This window comes from Ranitomeya variabilis, chromosome 4 (genome assembly GCF_051348905.1).
Source record: "Ranitomeya variabilis isolate aRanVar5 chromosome 4, aRanVar5.hap1, whole genome shotgun sequence".
Lineage (NCBI taxonomy): Eukaryota > Metazoa > Chordata > Amphibia > Anura > Dendrobatidae > Ranitomeya > Ranitomeya variabilis.
Window position 1 is genome coordinate 690,011,494 of NC_135235.1, and position 17,059 is coordinate 690,028,552.

Below are 17,059 nucleotides of genomic sequence, written 5' to 3' on the forward strand. Positions count from 1 at the left end.
TTCTCCAACAGGTGGCGCAGCGCCTGGTGAGCATGCCTGAGGTGGACCCGGAAGCAGAGTCCAGAAGGATCCATGTGAGTCGATACTGGCAAAAGTTGACCGCGGAAGATGACGTCGAGGCGTACCTGACAACGTTTGAGCGGACGGCGTTGAGGGAGAAGTGGCCGAAGGCACGATGGGCCGATTTGATTGCTCCGTTTCTCTCCGGCGAGGCCCAAAAAGCTTACCATGACTTAGACCCGGAAGTCGCACAGGACTTTGAGAAGCTGAAAGTTGAGATCCTGGCCCGGCTAGGTGTGATGACGGCTGTTGTTGTGGATTCTGTTTGCGGGCTCCCTCTGGTGGTTACTGCTGGTACTGGGTGACTTTGGTGGGTTGCGGCCTTTGGTTCCATCTGTCCATCAGAGGCTGGGTGTTTCCTATTTTACCTGGCCTTTCTGTCATTTCCCTTGCCGGCTAACAATGTGTTCAGATGTGCTCTGTTTGGTTCCTGCCTACCTGCTCCCAGATCTTTCAGGATAAGCTAAGTGCTGATTTTCAGTTGTTTGGTTTTTTGTCCAGCTTGCTTAGAATGTCTCTTTGTTAGCTGGTTGCTCTAGTGGACTGAGGTTCTCCCCATGTGCCATGAGTTGGCACATGGGTTCTTGTAATCTCAGGATGGTTTTTTTGATTAGGGTTTTTTGCTGACCGCTCAGTCCCCTTTTGTGTCATTCTGCTTTCTAGTTTTCAGCGGGCCTCTATTTGCTAAAGCTATATACATCATCTCTATGTGTGTGCCTTCCTCTCATTTCACCGTCAATACATGTGGGGGGCAACTATACCTTTGGGGTTAATTCCTCTGGAGGCAAGTGAGGTCTTTGTTTTCTCTGCAGTACTAGTTAGCTCTTAGGCTGGTGCGTGGCGTCTAGAACCAACGTAGGCACGCTCCCTGGCTATCTCTAGTTGCGTTTGTCAGGCGTAGGGCAGCGGTCAGCCCAGGTTCCATCACCCTAGAGCTCGTCCGATATTTATTATTACTTTGCTTATCCTGTGCTATCCCTAGCCATTTGGGATTCATGACAGGCTGTCCGTGCACAGAGGGTACATCAGTGGACATACCAGCCAGATAAACCGCCGCGGTCTCAGATGTTCGACCTGATCTACTTGACAAAGAAATGGCTGCAACCCGAGGTACTGACAACCCCGGAGATAATCCAGCGGGTTGTCCTGGATAAGTATCTGAGAGTGCTACCTCCAGCGCTGAAAAGGTGGGTAAGCCAAGGAAATCCCACGACAGCGGATCAACTTGTGGAGTTGGTCGAGCGTTATTCCGTGGCAGAAGGACTTCCCGACGAAACCGCTAGCACCCGGTCTGTGCCTTCTCCTCGTGGAACCGGTAAGACTGTTCCAGCGACTACAGGTGAAGGAAAATCGCCAAAAACTGTGGGGGAGGAACCCGGGACTGCTCGCACTCCGAGACCGAGAGTATGGGACGGTGGTCTCAGTAGGGGGCCTGTTAGGTGTTTCCGCTGCCGTGAGAAGGGCCATGTTTCTGCGAACTGTCCTGTTACCACTGAACCCATGCAGTGCGATGTTATAGACTCTAAGAAACGCCTGTCTTTGGTTACACGGCTGGTGAATGTGAATGCGGGTCAAAGTGATATAGCAAAACACCTGTGTGAATTATCTGTTGATGGGAAAAGTGTTGTGGCGTTACTAGACTCTGGAAGCGTGGTGACTCTGGTGAAAGCTAGTCTGGTGGCACTTCCGTCTGGTTCGTCTGACAAATTTTCTGTAACATGTGTGCATGGTGACACCTGCTCGTACCTAACAGCGGTCATATCGATTTCCACTTCCTATGGGTCTGTGAAACACAAAGTGGGACTCGTCCCCGCATTGTTACAGGATGTAATCCTGGGCAGGGATTTTCCCCATTTCTGGCAGTTGTGGGAGAATCAGTTGCTCCTTCACGGTAGCTGTGAATCTTTTCCCATGCCATCTGGAGGTCCCGAACTCTTAGAGGAGGTCCCACAGGAAGACGTTGCTGGGGAGGTTATTGAGTCTAACCTTCAGTACCCCTTCTCAGTTCTGGCGGGGGAAACTGAAGAAACTGAGGAAACTCAGCGAGAGGCGGAGGCAGACAGCCATCCCGCACCCTGCCTACCAGATTTGGGAGTCCAGTTGGATGACTTCCACAGCGAACAAATGAAAGATCCTATCCTGACTCAGGCTAGGAAAAATGTAAAAATGATAGATAGCGTACCCGTAGAACCTGACACTAGGCTAGCGTACCCGTACATGGTTCTTGAGAATGATTTACTCTACCAGGTAGAAAAAAAAAGGGGAAGACACTGTGCAGCAGTTAGTGGTACCCAAACCTTATCGGCGGAAGGTACTGGACCTGGCCCACGGACATATAATGGGGGGACATCTGGGGGTACAAAAAACCACAGAAAGAATATTGCATTGTTTTGTGTGGCCTGGAATACACAATGATGTGCGTAACTATTGTGAGTCCTTTCCAGAGTGCCAAATCTCGGCACCTAAACCTCGGTACTGTAGCCCTTTGGTACCCCTCCCTATCATTGGGGTCCCTTTTGAGAGAATTGGGATGGATTTGTTTGGGCCCCTTCCCCAGTCCGCACGTGGGCACCAACATATCCTCGTCATCATGGACTATGCCACTCGCTACCCGGAAGCCATCCCTTTGCGTAACACTGCTACCAAAACGATCGCCAAAGAATTGGTGCAAGTGTTTAGTCGGGTAGGAATTCCAAAACAGATACTCACCGACCAGGGAACTCCCTTTATGTCGAGGGTAATGAAGGAGCTCAGCAGACTCTTACAAATAGATCCGTTGCGTACATCTGTCTATCACCCTCAAACAGATGGGTTGGTTGAGCGGTTCAATAAAACCTTAAAACAGATGCTCCGGAAGGCGATAGACAAAGATGGGAAGAACTGGGATTACTTGTTACCCTATTTGCTGTTTGCCATTAGGGAAGTTCCCCAGTCTTCCACAGGGTTCTCGCCTTTCGAGCTATTATACGCCCGTCGTCCCCGTGGACTGTTGGACGTCGCAAAAGAAACCTGGGAAGGTCAAGTCACTCCCTTTAAAACGGTGATAGACCATGTAACGCAAATGCAGGACCGTATTGCTGCTGTCATGCCCATTGTTAGGGAACATATGTTACAGGCCCAGGGAGCCCAGAGGCTAAGTTATGATAGAGGCGCCAAGGTCCGTACGTTTGCACCCGGGGATAGGGTGTTGATCCTAATCCCTACGGTGGATAGTAAATTTCTGGCGAAATGGCAGGGCCCCTTTGAGGTCATGGAACGAGTTGGAGAAGTGAACTATAAAGTGCACCAGCCTGGTAAGAGAAAACCAGAACAGATTTATCATGTGAATCTGATAAAACCCTGGAAAGACCGCGCTGCCCTAACAGCGGATCTGCCCCGTCCGGTTTGCTCACCTACCGTACCGGAGGTGCAGATTGCCGAGACTCTCTCTGAACGACAAAAATCTGAGGTTAAGCAGTTTTTGTTACAGAACCAACAGTTTTTCTCGGAAAAACCTGGCCAGACTAGGCTAGTGAAACATGAGATTGTTACAGTTCATGTGAAGCCATACCGGATTCCGGAAGCACGCCATGAAGCCGTCTCCCGGGAGGTGAAGGCAATGTTGGACTTAGGAGTCATTGAAGAGTCGCACAGCGCCTGGTCCAGTCCAATCGTGTTGATACCTAAACCGGATGGCTCTATACGGTTTTGCAATGACTTTAGGAAACTGAATGCGGTTTCTAAATTTGATGCCTACCCTATGCCCCGGGTTGATGAGTTGATCGATTGGCTGGGTAAAGCCCGATACATTACGACCCTGAATCTAACAAAGGGGTACTGGCAGATCCCTCTGGCCGAGGCGGCCAGAGAGAAGACGGCATTTGCTACAACGGAAGGGCTGTTCCAGTATATCTACATGCCGTTTGGACTTCACGGAGCCCCAGCAATGTTCCAGAGATTGATGGATCGAGTCTTGAGGCCCCACAGGCAGTACGCTTCTGCCTACCTAGACGACATCATAATTTACAGCGTGGACTGGGAAGCTCACCTCCGGAAGGTACAGGCGGTGATTGATGACCTGAGAGACGCAGGCTTAACGGCGAATCCCAAGAAATGTCACATCGGCCTTGAAGAAGCCCGATACTTGGGCTACGTGATTGGCAGAGGAGTGGTTAAACCCCAGATCGACAAAATACAGGCAATTCAGGGCTGGCCGCAACCAGTGAACAAGAAACAAGTTAAAAAAGCTTTCCTGGTCATTGCCGGCTATTATCGCCGGTTCATACCCAACTTTGCGGCCATGGCTACCCCCTTGACGGATCTTACCAAAGGGAGGGATTCCGTCATGGTAAAATGGACCTCAGCGGCTGAAGAGGCCTTCCACAGTCTGAAACGGGCTTTGTGCTCTCAGCCCGTACTAGTGACTCCTGATTTCAGCAGCGAGTTTGTGGTGCAAACTGATGCTTCTGATACTGGTGTCGGAGCTGTACTTTCCCAGGTAAGGGACGGAGTCGAACACCCGGTCCTCTACCTCAGTCGGAAACTGAATGTACATGAGCAGAGGTATGCCGTGATTGAAAAAGAGTGCCTAGCCATCAAATGGGCTCTCGACTCCCTCAAATATTACCTGGCAGGTAGGAAGTTTAGGCTGGTCACGGACCATGCCCCTCTCAAGTGGATGCATCTCCACAAGGACCGTAATAGTCGGGTAACCCGGTGGTTCCTTGCCCTGCAAGCTTACTCTTTCACGGTGGAGCACCGCCCCGGGGTGCAGATGGGGAACGCTGATGCCCTGTCCCGAGTACACTGTTTCGAGAGTATTCTTGCTCGACCTGAGTGGTCTGAGCAGGGGGGGAGGATATGTAAGAGTCATGTCGGTCTGGTAGTCGGGGGCAGGTATATCTCGCCCAGGTATTTGTCCTATGTGAATTAGGCCGCTCAGTATCTTCAGGATACCGAGGGGTTAATAAGTGCAGGAATAAAGGCTGACCAGCTGGAGGTTTCAGGTGTCAGCCTGGGGCACACAGAATGCCTGTCTGTGTGAGACAAACGTGAGTGAGAGCTGTGCTCATGATCTATGTAATGTTAGCTGGGAGAGAGAAGCCCCCCCAGTTGTTAGATAGCAACGTATTTGTTTAGTTAGCGTCGGACAGGCTAGGATTTATTTTTATGTTTTGTTTTCTGTATTTGCTTTCACTTTAATAAACCTGACCTGAGGTCAGTCAACTTGGAAACCTGCTGTCGCCTCAGAGTTCAATGCACAAACCACGTGACCTTTGACCCCAGCAAAGGCGATCCCGGAGTGTTTTGTCACAGTGTGTGTATATATATATATATATATATATATATATATATATATACATATACTTATGTGTGTGTGTGTATATATATATATATTGTGTGTGTGTAGATATATATTGGAGCTAAAGTTAGGGTTAGCGTTGGGGCTAAAGTTAGGGTTAGGGTTTGGATTACATTTCCTTTTCAAAGGACACTGGTGAGTAAAAATTGGACAGCACTCGATGTCCGATTTTTTGTTTTTATCAGTCTGATTTCAACTGAGAAAAAACTGGCAAATGAAATGTCACCTATTGAATAACATTGGTCTGAGTGCAATCCGATTTTTTATTTTTTTTTAATCGGATTGCACTTGTCCGTATTTCTCGCAAGTGAGTATGAGCCCTTAGACTGTGAACTGTCATTGTCTTGGTAAATAATTAAAGTTTTTTACATAGCTTGCCATTTTTATGGACAGTTTAACCCCTTTCTGCCATATGACGTACTATCCCATCGATGTGACCTGGGACTTAATTCCCAGGGACGGAATAGTACGTAATAGGCGATCAGCTGCGCTCACAGGGGGGAGCGTGGCCGATCGCCGCCGGGTGTTAGCTGATTATTACAGCTGACATCCGGCACAATGTCACGGACCGCTCCTGGCACATTAACCCCCGCAGCGTTCCGGCGGCATAGGGAAGCATCGCGCAGGGAGGGGGCTACCTGCGTGCTTCCTTGAGACCCCCGGAACAACGAGATGTGATTGCGTTGTTCAGAGGGTCTACTACCTCCTCCTCTTTGCAGGCCCCGGATCCAAAATGGCCACGGGGCTCCTTCCGGGTCCTGCAGGGAGCTGGCTTACAAGCGCCTGCTCAGATCCTAATTAACCCCTTTCTGACATTGGACGTACTATCACGTCGAGGTGGGGTGGGCCCGTATGACCACCGATGGGATAGTACGTCCAGCACGATCGGCGCCGCTCACGGGGGGAGCGCCGCCGATCGCGGCTGGGTGTCAGCTGACTATTGCAGCTGACATCTGGCACTATGTGCCAGGAGCGGTCACGGACCGCCCCCGGCACATTAACCCCCGGCACACCGCGATCAAACATGATCGCGGTGTGCCGGCGGTACAGGGAAGCATCGCGCAGGGAGGGGGCTCCCTGCGGGCTTCCCTGAGACCCCCGGAGCAACGCGATGTGATCGCGTTGCTCCGAGGGTCTCCTACCTCCTTCCTCGCTGCAGGTCCCGGATCCAAGATGGCCGCGGCTTCCGGGTCCTGCAGGGAGGGAGGTGGCTTACCGAGTGCCTGCTCAGAGCAGGCGCTTGGTAAGCCTGCAGTGCTCCAAGTCAGATCGGTGATCTGACAGAGTGCTGTGCAAACTGTCAGATCACCAATCTGTGATGTCCCCCCCGGGACAAAGTAAAAAAGTAAGAAAAAAATGTCCACATGTGTAAAAAAAAAAATAAAAATAAAAATCCTAAATAAAGAAAAAAAAAAAAAATTATTCCCATAAATACATTTCTTTATCTAAATAATAATAATAAAAAAAACAATAAAAGTACACATATTTAGTATCGCCGCGTCCGTAACGACCCAACCTATAAAACTATATCACTAGTTAACCCCTTCAGTGAACACCGTAGGGAAAAAAAAAAACAAGGCAAAAAACGACGCTTTATTATCATACCGCCGAACAAAAAGTGGAATAACACGCGATCAAAAAGACGGATATAAATAACCATGGTACCGCTGAAAACGTCATCTTGTCCCGCAAAAAACGACCCGCCATACAGCGTCATCAAAGAAAAAATAAAAAAGTTATAGTCCTCAGAATAAAGCGATGCCAAAATAATTATTTATTCTATAAAATAGTTTTTATCGTTTATCGTGTGGTTAGGGTTACCGTTGGGATTAGGGTTAGGGGTGTGTTTGGATTAGGGTTTCAGGTAGAATTGGGGAGTTTCCACTGTTCAGGCACATCAGGGCTCTCCAAACTCGACATGGCGTCCGATCTCAATTCCAGCCAATTCTGCATTGAAAAAGTAAAACAGTGCTCCTTCCCTTCCGAGCTTTCCCGTGCGCCCAAACAGGGTTTTACCCCAACATATGGGGCATCAGCGTACTCGGGACAAATTGGACAACAACTTTTGGGGTCCAAGTTCTCTTGTTACCCTTGGGAAAATATAAATTGGGGGGGGGCTAAAAATCATTTTTGTGGGAAAAAATAAGATTTTTTACTTTTACGGCTCTGCGTTGTAAACTGTAGTGAAACACTTGGGGGTTCAAAGTTCTCACAACACATCTAGATAAGTTCCTTGGGAGGTCTAGTTTCCAATATGGGGTCACTTTTGGGGGTTTCTACTGTTTGGGTACATCAGGGGCTCTGCAAATGCAACGTGACGCCTGCAGACCAATCCATCTAAGTCTGCATTCCAAATAGCGCTTCTTCCCTTCCGAGCTCTGCCATGTGCCCAAACAGTGGTTCCCTCCCACATATGGGGTATCAGCATACTCAGGACAAAATGGACAACAACTTTTGGGGTCCAATTTCTCCTGTTACCCTTGGGAAAATACAAAACTTGGGGCTAAAAAAATCATTTTTGTGGAAAAAAATATTTTTTATTTTCACGACTCTGCGTTATAAACTGTAGTGAAACACTTTTGGGGGTTCAAAGTTCTCACAACACATCTAGATAAGCTCCTTGGGAGGTCTAGTTTCCAATATGGGGTCACTTGTGGGGGGTTTCTACTGTTTGGGTACATCAGGGGCTCTGCAAATGCAATGTGACGCCTGCAAACCAATCCATCTAAGTCTGCATTCCAAATGGCGCTCCTTCCCTCCCGAGCTCTGCCATGCGCCCAAACAGTGGTTCCCCCCACATATGGGGTATCAGCCTACTCAGGACAAATTGGACAACTTTTGGGGTCCAATTTATCCTGTTACCCTTGTGAAAATACAAAACTGGGGGCTAAAAAATCATTTTTGCAAAAAAAAAAAAGAATTTTTATTTTCACGGCTCTGCGTTATAAACTGTAGTGAAACACTTGGGGGATCAAAGCTCTCAAAACACATCTAGATAAGTTCCTTAGGGGGTCTACTTTCCAAAATGGTGTCACTTGTGGGGGGTTTCAATGTTTAGGCACATCAGGGGCTCTCCAAACGCAACATGGCGTCCCATCTTAATTCCAGTCAATTTTGCATTGAAAAGTCAAATGGCGCTCCTTCCCTTCCGAGCTCTGCTATGCGCCCAAACAGTGGTTTACCCCCACATATGGGGTATCGTTGTACTCAGGACAAATTGCACAACAACTTTTGGGGTCCAATTTCTTCTCTTACCCTTGGGAAAATAAAAAAATAGGGGCAAAAAGATAATTTTTGTGAAAAAATATGATTTTTTATTTTTACGGCTCTGCATTATAAACTTCTGTGAAGCACTTGGTGGGTCAAAGTGCTCACCACACATCTAGATGAGTTCCATAGGGGGTCTACTTTCCAAAATGGTGTCACTTGTGGGGGGTTTCAATGTTTAGGCACATCAGGGGCTCTCCAAACGCAACATGGCGTTCCATCTCCATTCCAGTCAATTTTGCATTGAAGAGTCAAATGGCGCTCCTTCCCTTCCGAGCTCTGCGGTGCGCCCAAACAGTGGTTTACCCCCACATATGGGGTATCAGCGTACTCAGCACAAATTGTACAACAACTTTTGGGGTCCATTTTCTCCTGTTACCATTGGTAAAATAAAACAAATTGGAGCTGAAATACATTTTGTGTAAAACAAATTTAAATGTTCATTTTTATTTAAACATTCCAAAAATTCCTGTGAAACACCTGAAGGGTTAATAAATTTCTTGAATGTGGTTTTGAGCACCTTGAGGGGTGCAGTTTTTAGAATGGTGTCACACTTGGGTATTTTCTGTCATATAGACCCCTCAAAATGACTTCAAATGAGATGTGGTCCCTAAAAAAAAATGGTGTTGTAAAAATGAGAAATTGCTGGTCAACTTTTAACCCTTATAACTCCCTAACAAAAAAAAATTTGGTTCCTAAATTGTGCTGATGTAAAGTAGAGATGTGGGAAATGTTACCTATTAAGTATTTTGTGTGACATATCTCTGTGATTTAAGGGCATAAAAATTCAAAGTTGGAAAATTGCAAAATTTTCTAAATTTTTGCCAAATTTCCATTTTTTTCACAAATAAACGCAAGTTATATCGAAGAAATTTTACCACTATCATGAAGTACAATATGTCACGAGAAAACAGTGTCAGAATCGCCAAGATCCGTTGAAGCGTTCCAGAGTTATAACCTCATAAAGGGACAGTGGTCAGAATTGCAAAAAAATTGGCCCGGTCATTACCGTGCAAACCACCCTTGGGGGTGAAGGGGTTAAAGGAAAAAAAAAAATTATTCCAATAAATACATTTCTTTATCTAAATAAAAAAACAATAAAAGTACACAAATTTAGTATCGCCGCGTCCGTATCGACTCGACCTATAAAACTGTACCACTAGTTAACCTCTTCAGTGAACACCGTAAAAAAAAGAGGCAAAACACAATGCTTTATTATCATACCGCCGAACAAAAAGTGGAATAACACGCGATCAAAAAGACGGATATAAATAACTATGGTACCGCTGAAAACGTCATCTTGTCCAGCAAAAAATGAGCCACCATACAGCATCATCAGCGAAAAAATAAAAAAGCTATAGTCTTCAGAATAAAGCAATGCAAAAATAATTTTTTATAAAAGTTTTTATCGTGTAAAAGCACCAAAACATAAACAAATTATATAAATGAGGTATCGCTGTAATCGTACTGACCCGAAGAATAAAACTGCTTTATCAATTTTACCAAACGTGGAACGGTATAAACGCCACCCCCAAAAGAAATTAATGTATAGCTGTTTTTTGTCATTCTGCCTCACAAAAATCAGAATAAAAAGCGATCAAAAAATGTCACATGCCCGAAAATGGTACCAATAAAAACGTCAACTTGTCCCGCCAAAAACAAGACCTCACCTGACTCTGTGGACCAAAATATGAAAAAATTATCGCTCTCAAAATGTGGAGACGCAAAAACTATTTTTTGCAATAAAAAGCGTCTTTTAGTGTGTGATGGGTCAATCATAAAAATCCGCTAAAAAACCCGCTATAAAAGTAAATCCAACCCCCCTTCCTCACCCCCTTAGTTAGGGAAAAATAATAAAATAAAAAAATGTATTTATTTCAATTTTCCCATTATGGTTAGGGTTGGGGCTAAAGTTAGAGTTAGGGCTACAGTTAGGGTTGGGGCTAAAGTTAGGGCTAGGATTGGGGCTAAAGTTAGGGTTTGGATTACATTTACGGTTCAGATTAGGGTTGGGATTAGGGTTAGGGGTGTGATTGGGGTTAGGGGTGTGTTGGGGTTAGGGGTGTGGTTGGGATTAGGGTTAGGGGCATGATCGGGTTAGGGGTGTGATTAGGATTGGGATTAGGGTTAGGGGTGTGACCGATCTCTATTCCAGCCAACTGCATTGAAAAAGTAAAACAGTGCACCTTCCATTCCGAGCTCTCCTGTGCGCCCCCAAACAGGGGTTTACCCCAATATATAGGATATCAGCGTACTCAGAACAAATTTGACAACAACTTTTGGGGTCCATTTTCTCCTGTTACCCTGGGTAAAATAAAACAAATTGGAGCTGAATTTACTATTTTGCAAAAAAAAGTTACGGTAAATGTTAATTTTTTTATTTTTTTTTAAACATTCCAAAAATTCCTGTGACACACCTGAAGGGTTAATAAACTTCTAAAATGTTGTTTTGAGCACCTTGAGAGGTGCAGTTTTTAGAATGGTGTCACACTTTGGTATTTTCTATCATATAGACCCCTCAAAGTGACTTCAAATGTGATGTGGTCCCTAAAAACAAATGATTTTGTAAAAATGAGAAATTGCTGGTCATCTTTTAACCCTTATAACTCCCTAACAAAAAGAAATTGGTTCCAAATTTGTGCTGATGTAAAGTAGACATGTGGGAAATGTTATTTTGTGTGACATTCAGTACAGACCAAAAGTTTGGACACACCTTCTCATTTAAAGATTTTTCTGTATTTTCATGACTATGAAAATTGTACATTCACACTGAAGTCATCAAAACTATGAATTAACACATGTGGAATTATATACTTAATTTCAGTTGTTTCACACTTTTTTGTTATGTCTTATATTCTAGGTTCTTCAAAGTAGCCACCTTTTGATTTGATGACTGCTTTGCACACTCTTGGCATTCTCTTGATGAGCTTCAAGAGGTAGTCACCGGGAATGGTTTTCCAACAATCTTGAAGGAGTTCCCAGAGATGCTTAGCACTTGTTGGCCCTTTTGCCTTCACTCTGCAGTCCAGATCACCCTAAAGCATCTCGATTGGGTTCAGGTCTGGTGACTGTGGAGGCCAGATCATCTGGCATAGCACCCCATCTCCTCCTTGGACAAATAGCCCTTACACAGCCTGGAGGTGTGATTGAGGTCATTGTCCTGTTGAAAAATAAATGATGGTCCAACTAAACGCAAACTGGATGGAATAGCATTCCGCTGCAAGATGCTGTTGTACTCATGCTGTTTCAGTATGCCTTCAATTTTGAATAAATCCCCAACAGTGTCATTCGCAAAGCACCATCACACCTCCTCCTCCATGCTTCACGGTGGGAACCAGGCATGTAGAGGCCATCCGTTCACCTTTTATGCGACGCATAAAGACACAGTGGTTGGAACCAAAGATCTCAAATTTGAAATCATCAGACCAAAGCACAGATTTCCACTGGTCTAATGTCCATTCCTTGTGTTCTTTAGCCAAAACAAGTCTCTTCTGCTTGTTGCCTGTTCTTAGCAGTGGTTTCCTGTTGTGAACTATACTTCTTGGCTCCCTCTTGTGGTCACTAGTGATTTGGCACTTGGATTGTCTTTTACCAGGTTGGTACTCACCTGCTTCGTTAGGCCTGGGGTGTTGCTATTTAAACTTCCTGGATTCTCAGTCCAGTGCCTGGCATCGTTGTAATCAGTTCATTTCTGTTTGCTCCTGTCTTCAGGTCCTGGTTCTTTGCAAGATAAGCTAAGTCCTGCTTTCTTATTTTTTGTTATTTTGCTTTGTTCATATTTTTGTCCAGCTTGTACAATATGTGATTCCTGATATTGCTGGAAGCTCTAGGGGGCTGATATTCTCCCCCCTCACCGTTAGTCGGTTTGGGGGTTCTTGGATATTCAGCATGGATATTTTGCAGGGTTTTTTGCTGACCATATAAGTCATCTTACTATTTTCTGCTATTAGTCAGTGGGCCTCTCTTTGCTAAAATCTAGTTCATTCTTACGTTTGTCTTTTCTTCTTACCTCACCGTTATTATTTGTTGGGGGCTTGTATTACTTTGGGGTCTTTTCTCTGGAGGCAAGAGAGGTCTTATTTTCCCTGATAGGGTTAGTTAGTTCTCCGGCTGGCGCGAGACGTCTAGGATCAACGTAGGCACGTTCCCCGGCTACTGTTAGTGTTTGTGCTAGGATCAGGTATATGGTCAGCCTAGTTACCACATCCCTATGAGCTGGTATTTATGTTTGCAGACTTTTGCTGTAATCTCTGAGATCCTTGCCATTGGGATCATAACAGTTTCCTAGCAGCTATTTTACCATGAAGGCTTGCTACACAAAGTCTCCTCTTAGGCTACGTTCACATTAGCGTTGTGCGGCGCAGCGTCAGGCGCAGCCGCGGCGACGCATGCGTCATGCGCCCCTATATTTAACATGGGGGGCGCATGGACATGCGTTGTCTTGCGTTTTGTGACGCATGTGTCATTTTGGCGCAACTGTCAGGGCGCAGAGGGCGCTGCATGATGCAGTTTTTTCTGCGCCAAAAATCATGCAAAAAATGAACGCATGCGTCACAAAACGCTGCGTTGTGCATGCGTTTTGCATGCGTTGCGTTGCCGCGCCGCACAATGCAAATGTGAACGTAGCCTTAACAGTTGTTGTAGAGATGTGTCTGCTGCTAGAACTCTGTGTGGCATTGACCTGGTCTCTAATCTGAGCTGCTGTTAACCTGCGATTTCTGAGGCTGGTGACTCGGATAAACTTATCCTCAGAAGCAGAGGTGACTCTTGGTCTTCCTTTCCTGGGGCGGTCCTCATGTGGACCAGTTGTAGCGCTTGGTTGTTTTTGCCACTGCACTTGGGGACACTTTCAAAGTTTTCCCAATTTTTCGGACTGACTGACCTTCATTTCTTAAAGTAATGATGGCTACTCGTTTTTCTTTACTTGGCTGCTGTTTTCTTGCCATAATACAAATTTTAACAGTCTATTCAGTAGGACTATCAGCTGTGTATCCACCAGACTTCTGCACAACTCAACTGATGGTCCCAACCCCATTTATAAGGCAAAAAATCCTACTTATTAAACCTGACAGGGCACAACTGTGAAGTGAAAACCATTTTCGGTGACTACCTCTTGAAGCTCATCAAGAGAATGCCAAGAGTGTGCAAAGCAGTCATCAAAGCAAAAGGTGGCTACTTTGAAGAACCTAGAATATAAGACATATTTTCAGTTGTTTCACACTTTTTTGTTAAGTATATAATTCCACATGTGTTAATTCATAGTTTTGATGCCTTCAGTGTGAATGTACAATTTTCATAGTCATGAAAGAAAAATCTTTAAATGAGAAGGTGTGTCCAAACTTTTGGTCTGTACTGGATTTCTGTGATTTAAGGGCATAAAAATTCAAAGTTGGAAAATTGCAAAATTTTCACCAAATTTCCGTTTTGTGTTTTTTTGACAAATAAACGCAGGTAATATGAAATAAATTTTACCACTATATTGAAGTACAGTATGTCACGAGAAAACAATGTCAGAATCATCAGGATCCGTTGAAGCATTCCAGAGTTATAACCTCATAAAGGGACAGTGGTCAGAATTGTAAAAATTGGCCCTGTCATTAACGTGCAAACCACACTTGGGGGTTAAGTAGAAATGTTCAAAAGTATAAAACTCAAGGATATTTTATTAAAAATAATAGTTTTTTATCTTAGCAGATGACTGTACCAGGAGATCAGATGGACAGCTGACATCTTCAAATTTTAAATCGGAGAATCCTGAGATCCTACAATATACAACTGAAGTGATTGCTATGACTCCAGATATACCATCATCTATTCATGGCAAAGATCTGTCATCTGGTCCTATGAAACAGGTCCCACCTTCTGATTCATTACCGACTACTAAGGAAAATAAAAGTCACAAAAGAGGCATTAAAAAACAAACTTCGCCTAAAGCAAAGAAGTCATTTTCATGTTCGGAATGTGGGAAATATTTTACACTGAAATCACATTTTGTTAAGCACCAGAGAACTCACACAGGGGAGAAGCCTTTTTCCTGTTCAGAATGTGGGAAATGTTTTAACTGGAAATCGTTTCTTGTTAGGCACCAGAGAACTCACACAGGGGAGAAGCCTTTTTCCTGTTCAGAATGTGGGAAATATTTTAACCGGAAATCACTTCTTGATAGCCACCAGAGAACTCACACAGGGGAAAAATCTTTTTCATGTTCAGAATGTCAGAAATCTTTTGCACATAAAGCACGTTTTGTTAACCACCAGAGAGTTCACACAGGGGAGAAGCCTTTTTCCTGTTCAGAATGTGGGAAATGTTTTATTCAGAAAGGTAATCTTCTTATACACCAAAGAACTCACACAGGGGAGAAGCCTTTTTCATGTTTAAAATGTGGGAAATGTTTTAAATCGAAATCAGAGCTTGTTATTCACCAGAGAATTCACACAGGAGCGAAACCTTTTTCATGTTCAGAATGTGAGAAATGTTTTGCACAGAAATCAAATTTTGTTACTCACCAGAGAACTCACACAGGGGAGAAGCCTTTTTTCTGTTCAGAATGTGGGAAATGTTTTAGCCGGAAATCGATTCTTGTTAAGCACCAGAGAACTCACACAGTGGATAAGCCTTTTTCCTGTTCAGAATGTGGGAAATATTTTAACTGTAAATCGTTTCTTGTTAGGCACCAGAGAACTCACACAGAGGAGAAGCCTTTTTCCTGCTCAGAATGTGGGAAATGTTTTAACTGGAAATCGGTTCTTGATAGCCACCAGAGAACTCACACAGGGGAGAAATCTTTTTCATGTTCAGAATGTCGGAAATGTTTTGCACATAAATCACATTTTGTTAACCACCAGAGAGTTCACACAAGGGAAAAGCCTTTTTCCTGTTCAGAATGTGGGAAATGTTTTAACCGGAAATCGGTTCGTGATAGACACCAAAAAACCCATACTGGGGAGAAACCTTTTTCCTGTACAGAATGTGGGAAATGTTTTAACCGGAAATCGGTTCTTGATAGCCACCAGAGAACCCACAAAGGGGAGAGGCCTTTTTCATGTTCAGAATGTGGGAAATGTTTTAAATGGAAAAAAAATCTTGATAGGCATGAAAGAACCCACACAGGGTAGAAGCCTTTTTTTGTTCAGAATGTGGGAAATATTTTAACTGGAAAGTGCATCTTGTTAGACATCAGAGCAGTCACACAGAGGAGAAGCCTTTTTCATTTTCTTAATGTGGTAAATATTTTACTTGGAAATCAGCTGTTAATAAACATCAGAGCTCAAACAGGGGAGAAGCCTTTTTTTATGTTCAGAATGTTGGAATATTTTAACCAAAATTGTATCTTCTTAAAAGGGTTGTCTCTTGTCATTCCTCATGTTTGCTGATAGAAGGATAAAACTAAACGTTACTAATTCCAAATGTAAAACTATACCCATAATTCACCCCCTGAAGATTAGTCAGAAGATGACGATTAGAAAAAACATATACCCCACATTTCAGTATATAGTGTGAGGTGATGTACTCGTATACACACTCACTCTCCAAGCCTCTCATTTTTGCGAGTTTTGTAGTCCTCACCAAAGTCGAGTCATCAGGAGACTTTATTTAATACTGACCTATATTCAAGCCAGACTAGATGAAAAAAAAAACTAAAATCATGTATCATGTCCGAAACAATCAGAAAACTAGCCATATATAGGCAGACCCCAGAGTTCAAATATACTTCGTAAGTTTATAAGCCACTCCAGTGGCGATCAGTCAGGAATAGAAAGTATGTGAAAATACACTATAATTATTGTGTTTTTCCTCCTATAGGGACTGTCCCAGTTTGGTATTGTAACAGTTGACAATTACTAGTGCAGACAAATTGTCCTAGACTAAACTCAGTTTTCAGACGAACAATATGTACCACTCAGGGAAAACTTACCTGCTCCAAAGATCACTTGCAGCTTCTAACTAATGGCCATGCTACAGTCAGTCAGGGAATGAGTACAAAATCATTTTAAAGACTAGGGATATGTGCAACCATAATGTCTGGGAGATCTATGCCATTATTTAGTATGAATATGGAAATGATCTCTGGAAGTTACGTGTTCCCTGAGTGGTGTATACTCTATTTTCACATACTATCTATTCCTGACACTGGAGTGGCTTATAAACTTACGAATTATATTTGAAGTCTGGGATCTGCCTATATATCACTAGTTTTCTGACTGTTTCAGATAACATGATACATGATTCTAGGGTTTTCTTCATCTAGTCTCACTTGAATATAGGTCAATATTAAATAGTCTCTTGATGAGTCGCCTTTAGGGTACTGTCACACTCTGCAACTTTCCAACGATCACGACCAGCGATACGACCTGGCCGTGATCGTTGGAAAGTCGTTGTGTGGTCGCTGGA

At 44.1% G+C, this 17,059-nt stretch overlaps 1 protein-coding gene across 2 annotated transcripts in view; it reads left to right on the forward strand.

The window, feature by feature from the left end:
* The window catches only part of LOC143767663 (uncharacterized), a 113,794-nt gene extending 97,600 nt beyond the window's left edge, over positions 1-16,194 (forward strand). The window contains exon 7 of one of the 2 annotated variants that reach the window (XM_077256129.1): positions 14,363-16,194. In XM_077256129.1, the coding sequence (XP_077112244.1) occupies positions 14,363-15,783 (1,421 nt within the window). In that variant the 3' untranslated portion in view covers positions 15,784-16,194. Of the gene's footprint in view, positions 1-14,359 lie in introns of both variants that reach the window. The other variant, XM_077256130.1, reaches the window with a different exon arrangement.
* Positions 16,195-17,059: the final 865 nt, after the last annotated feature.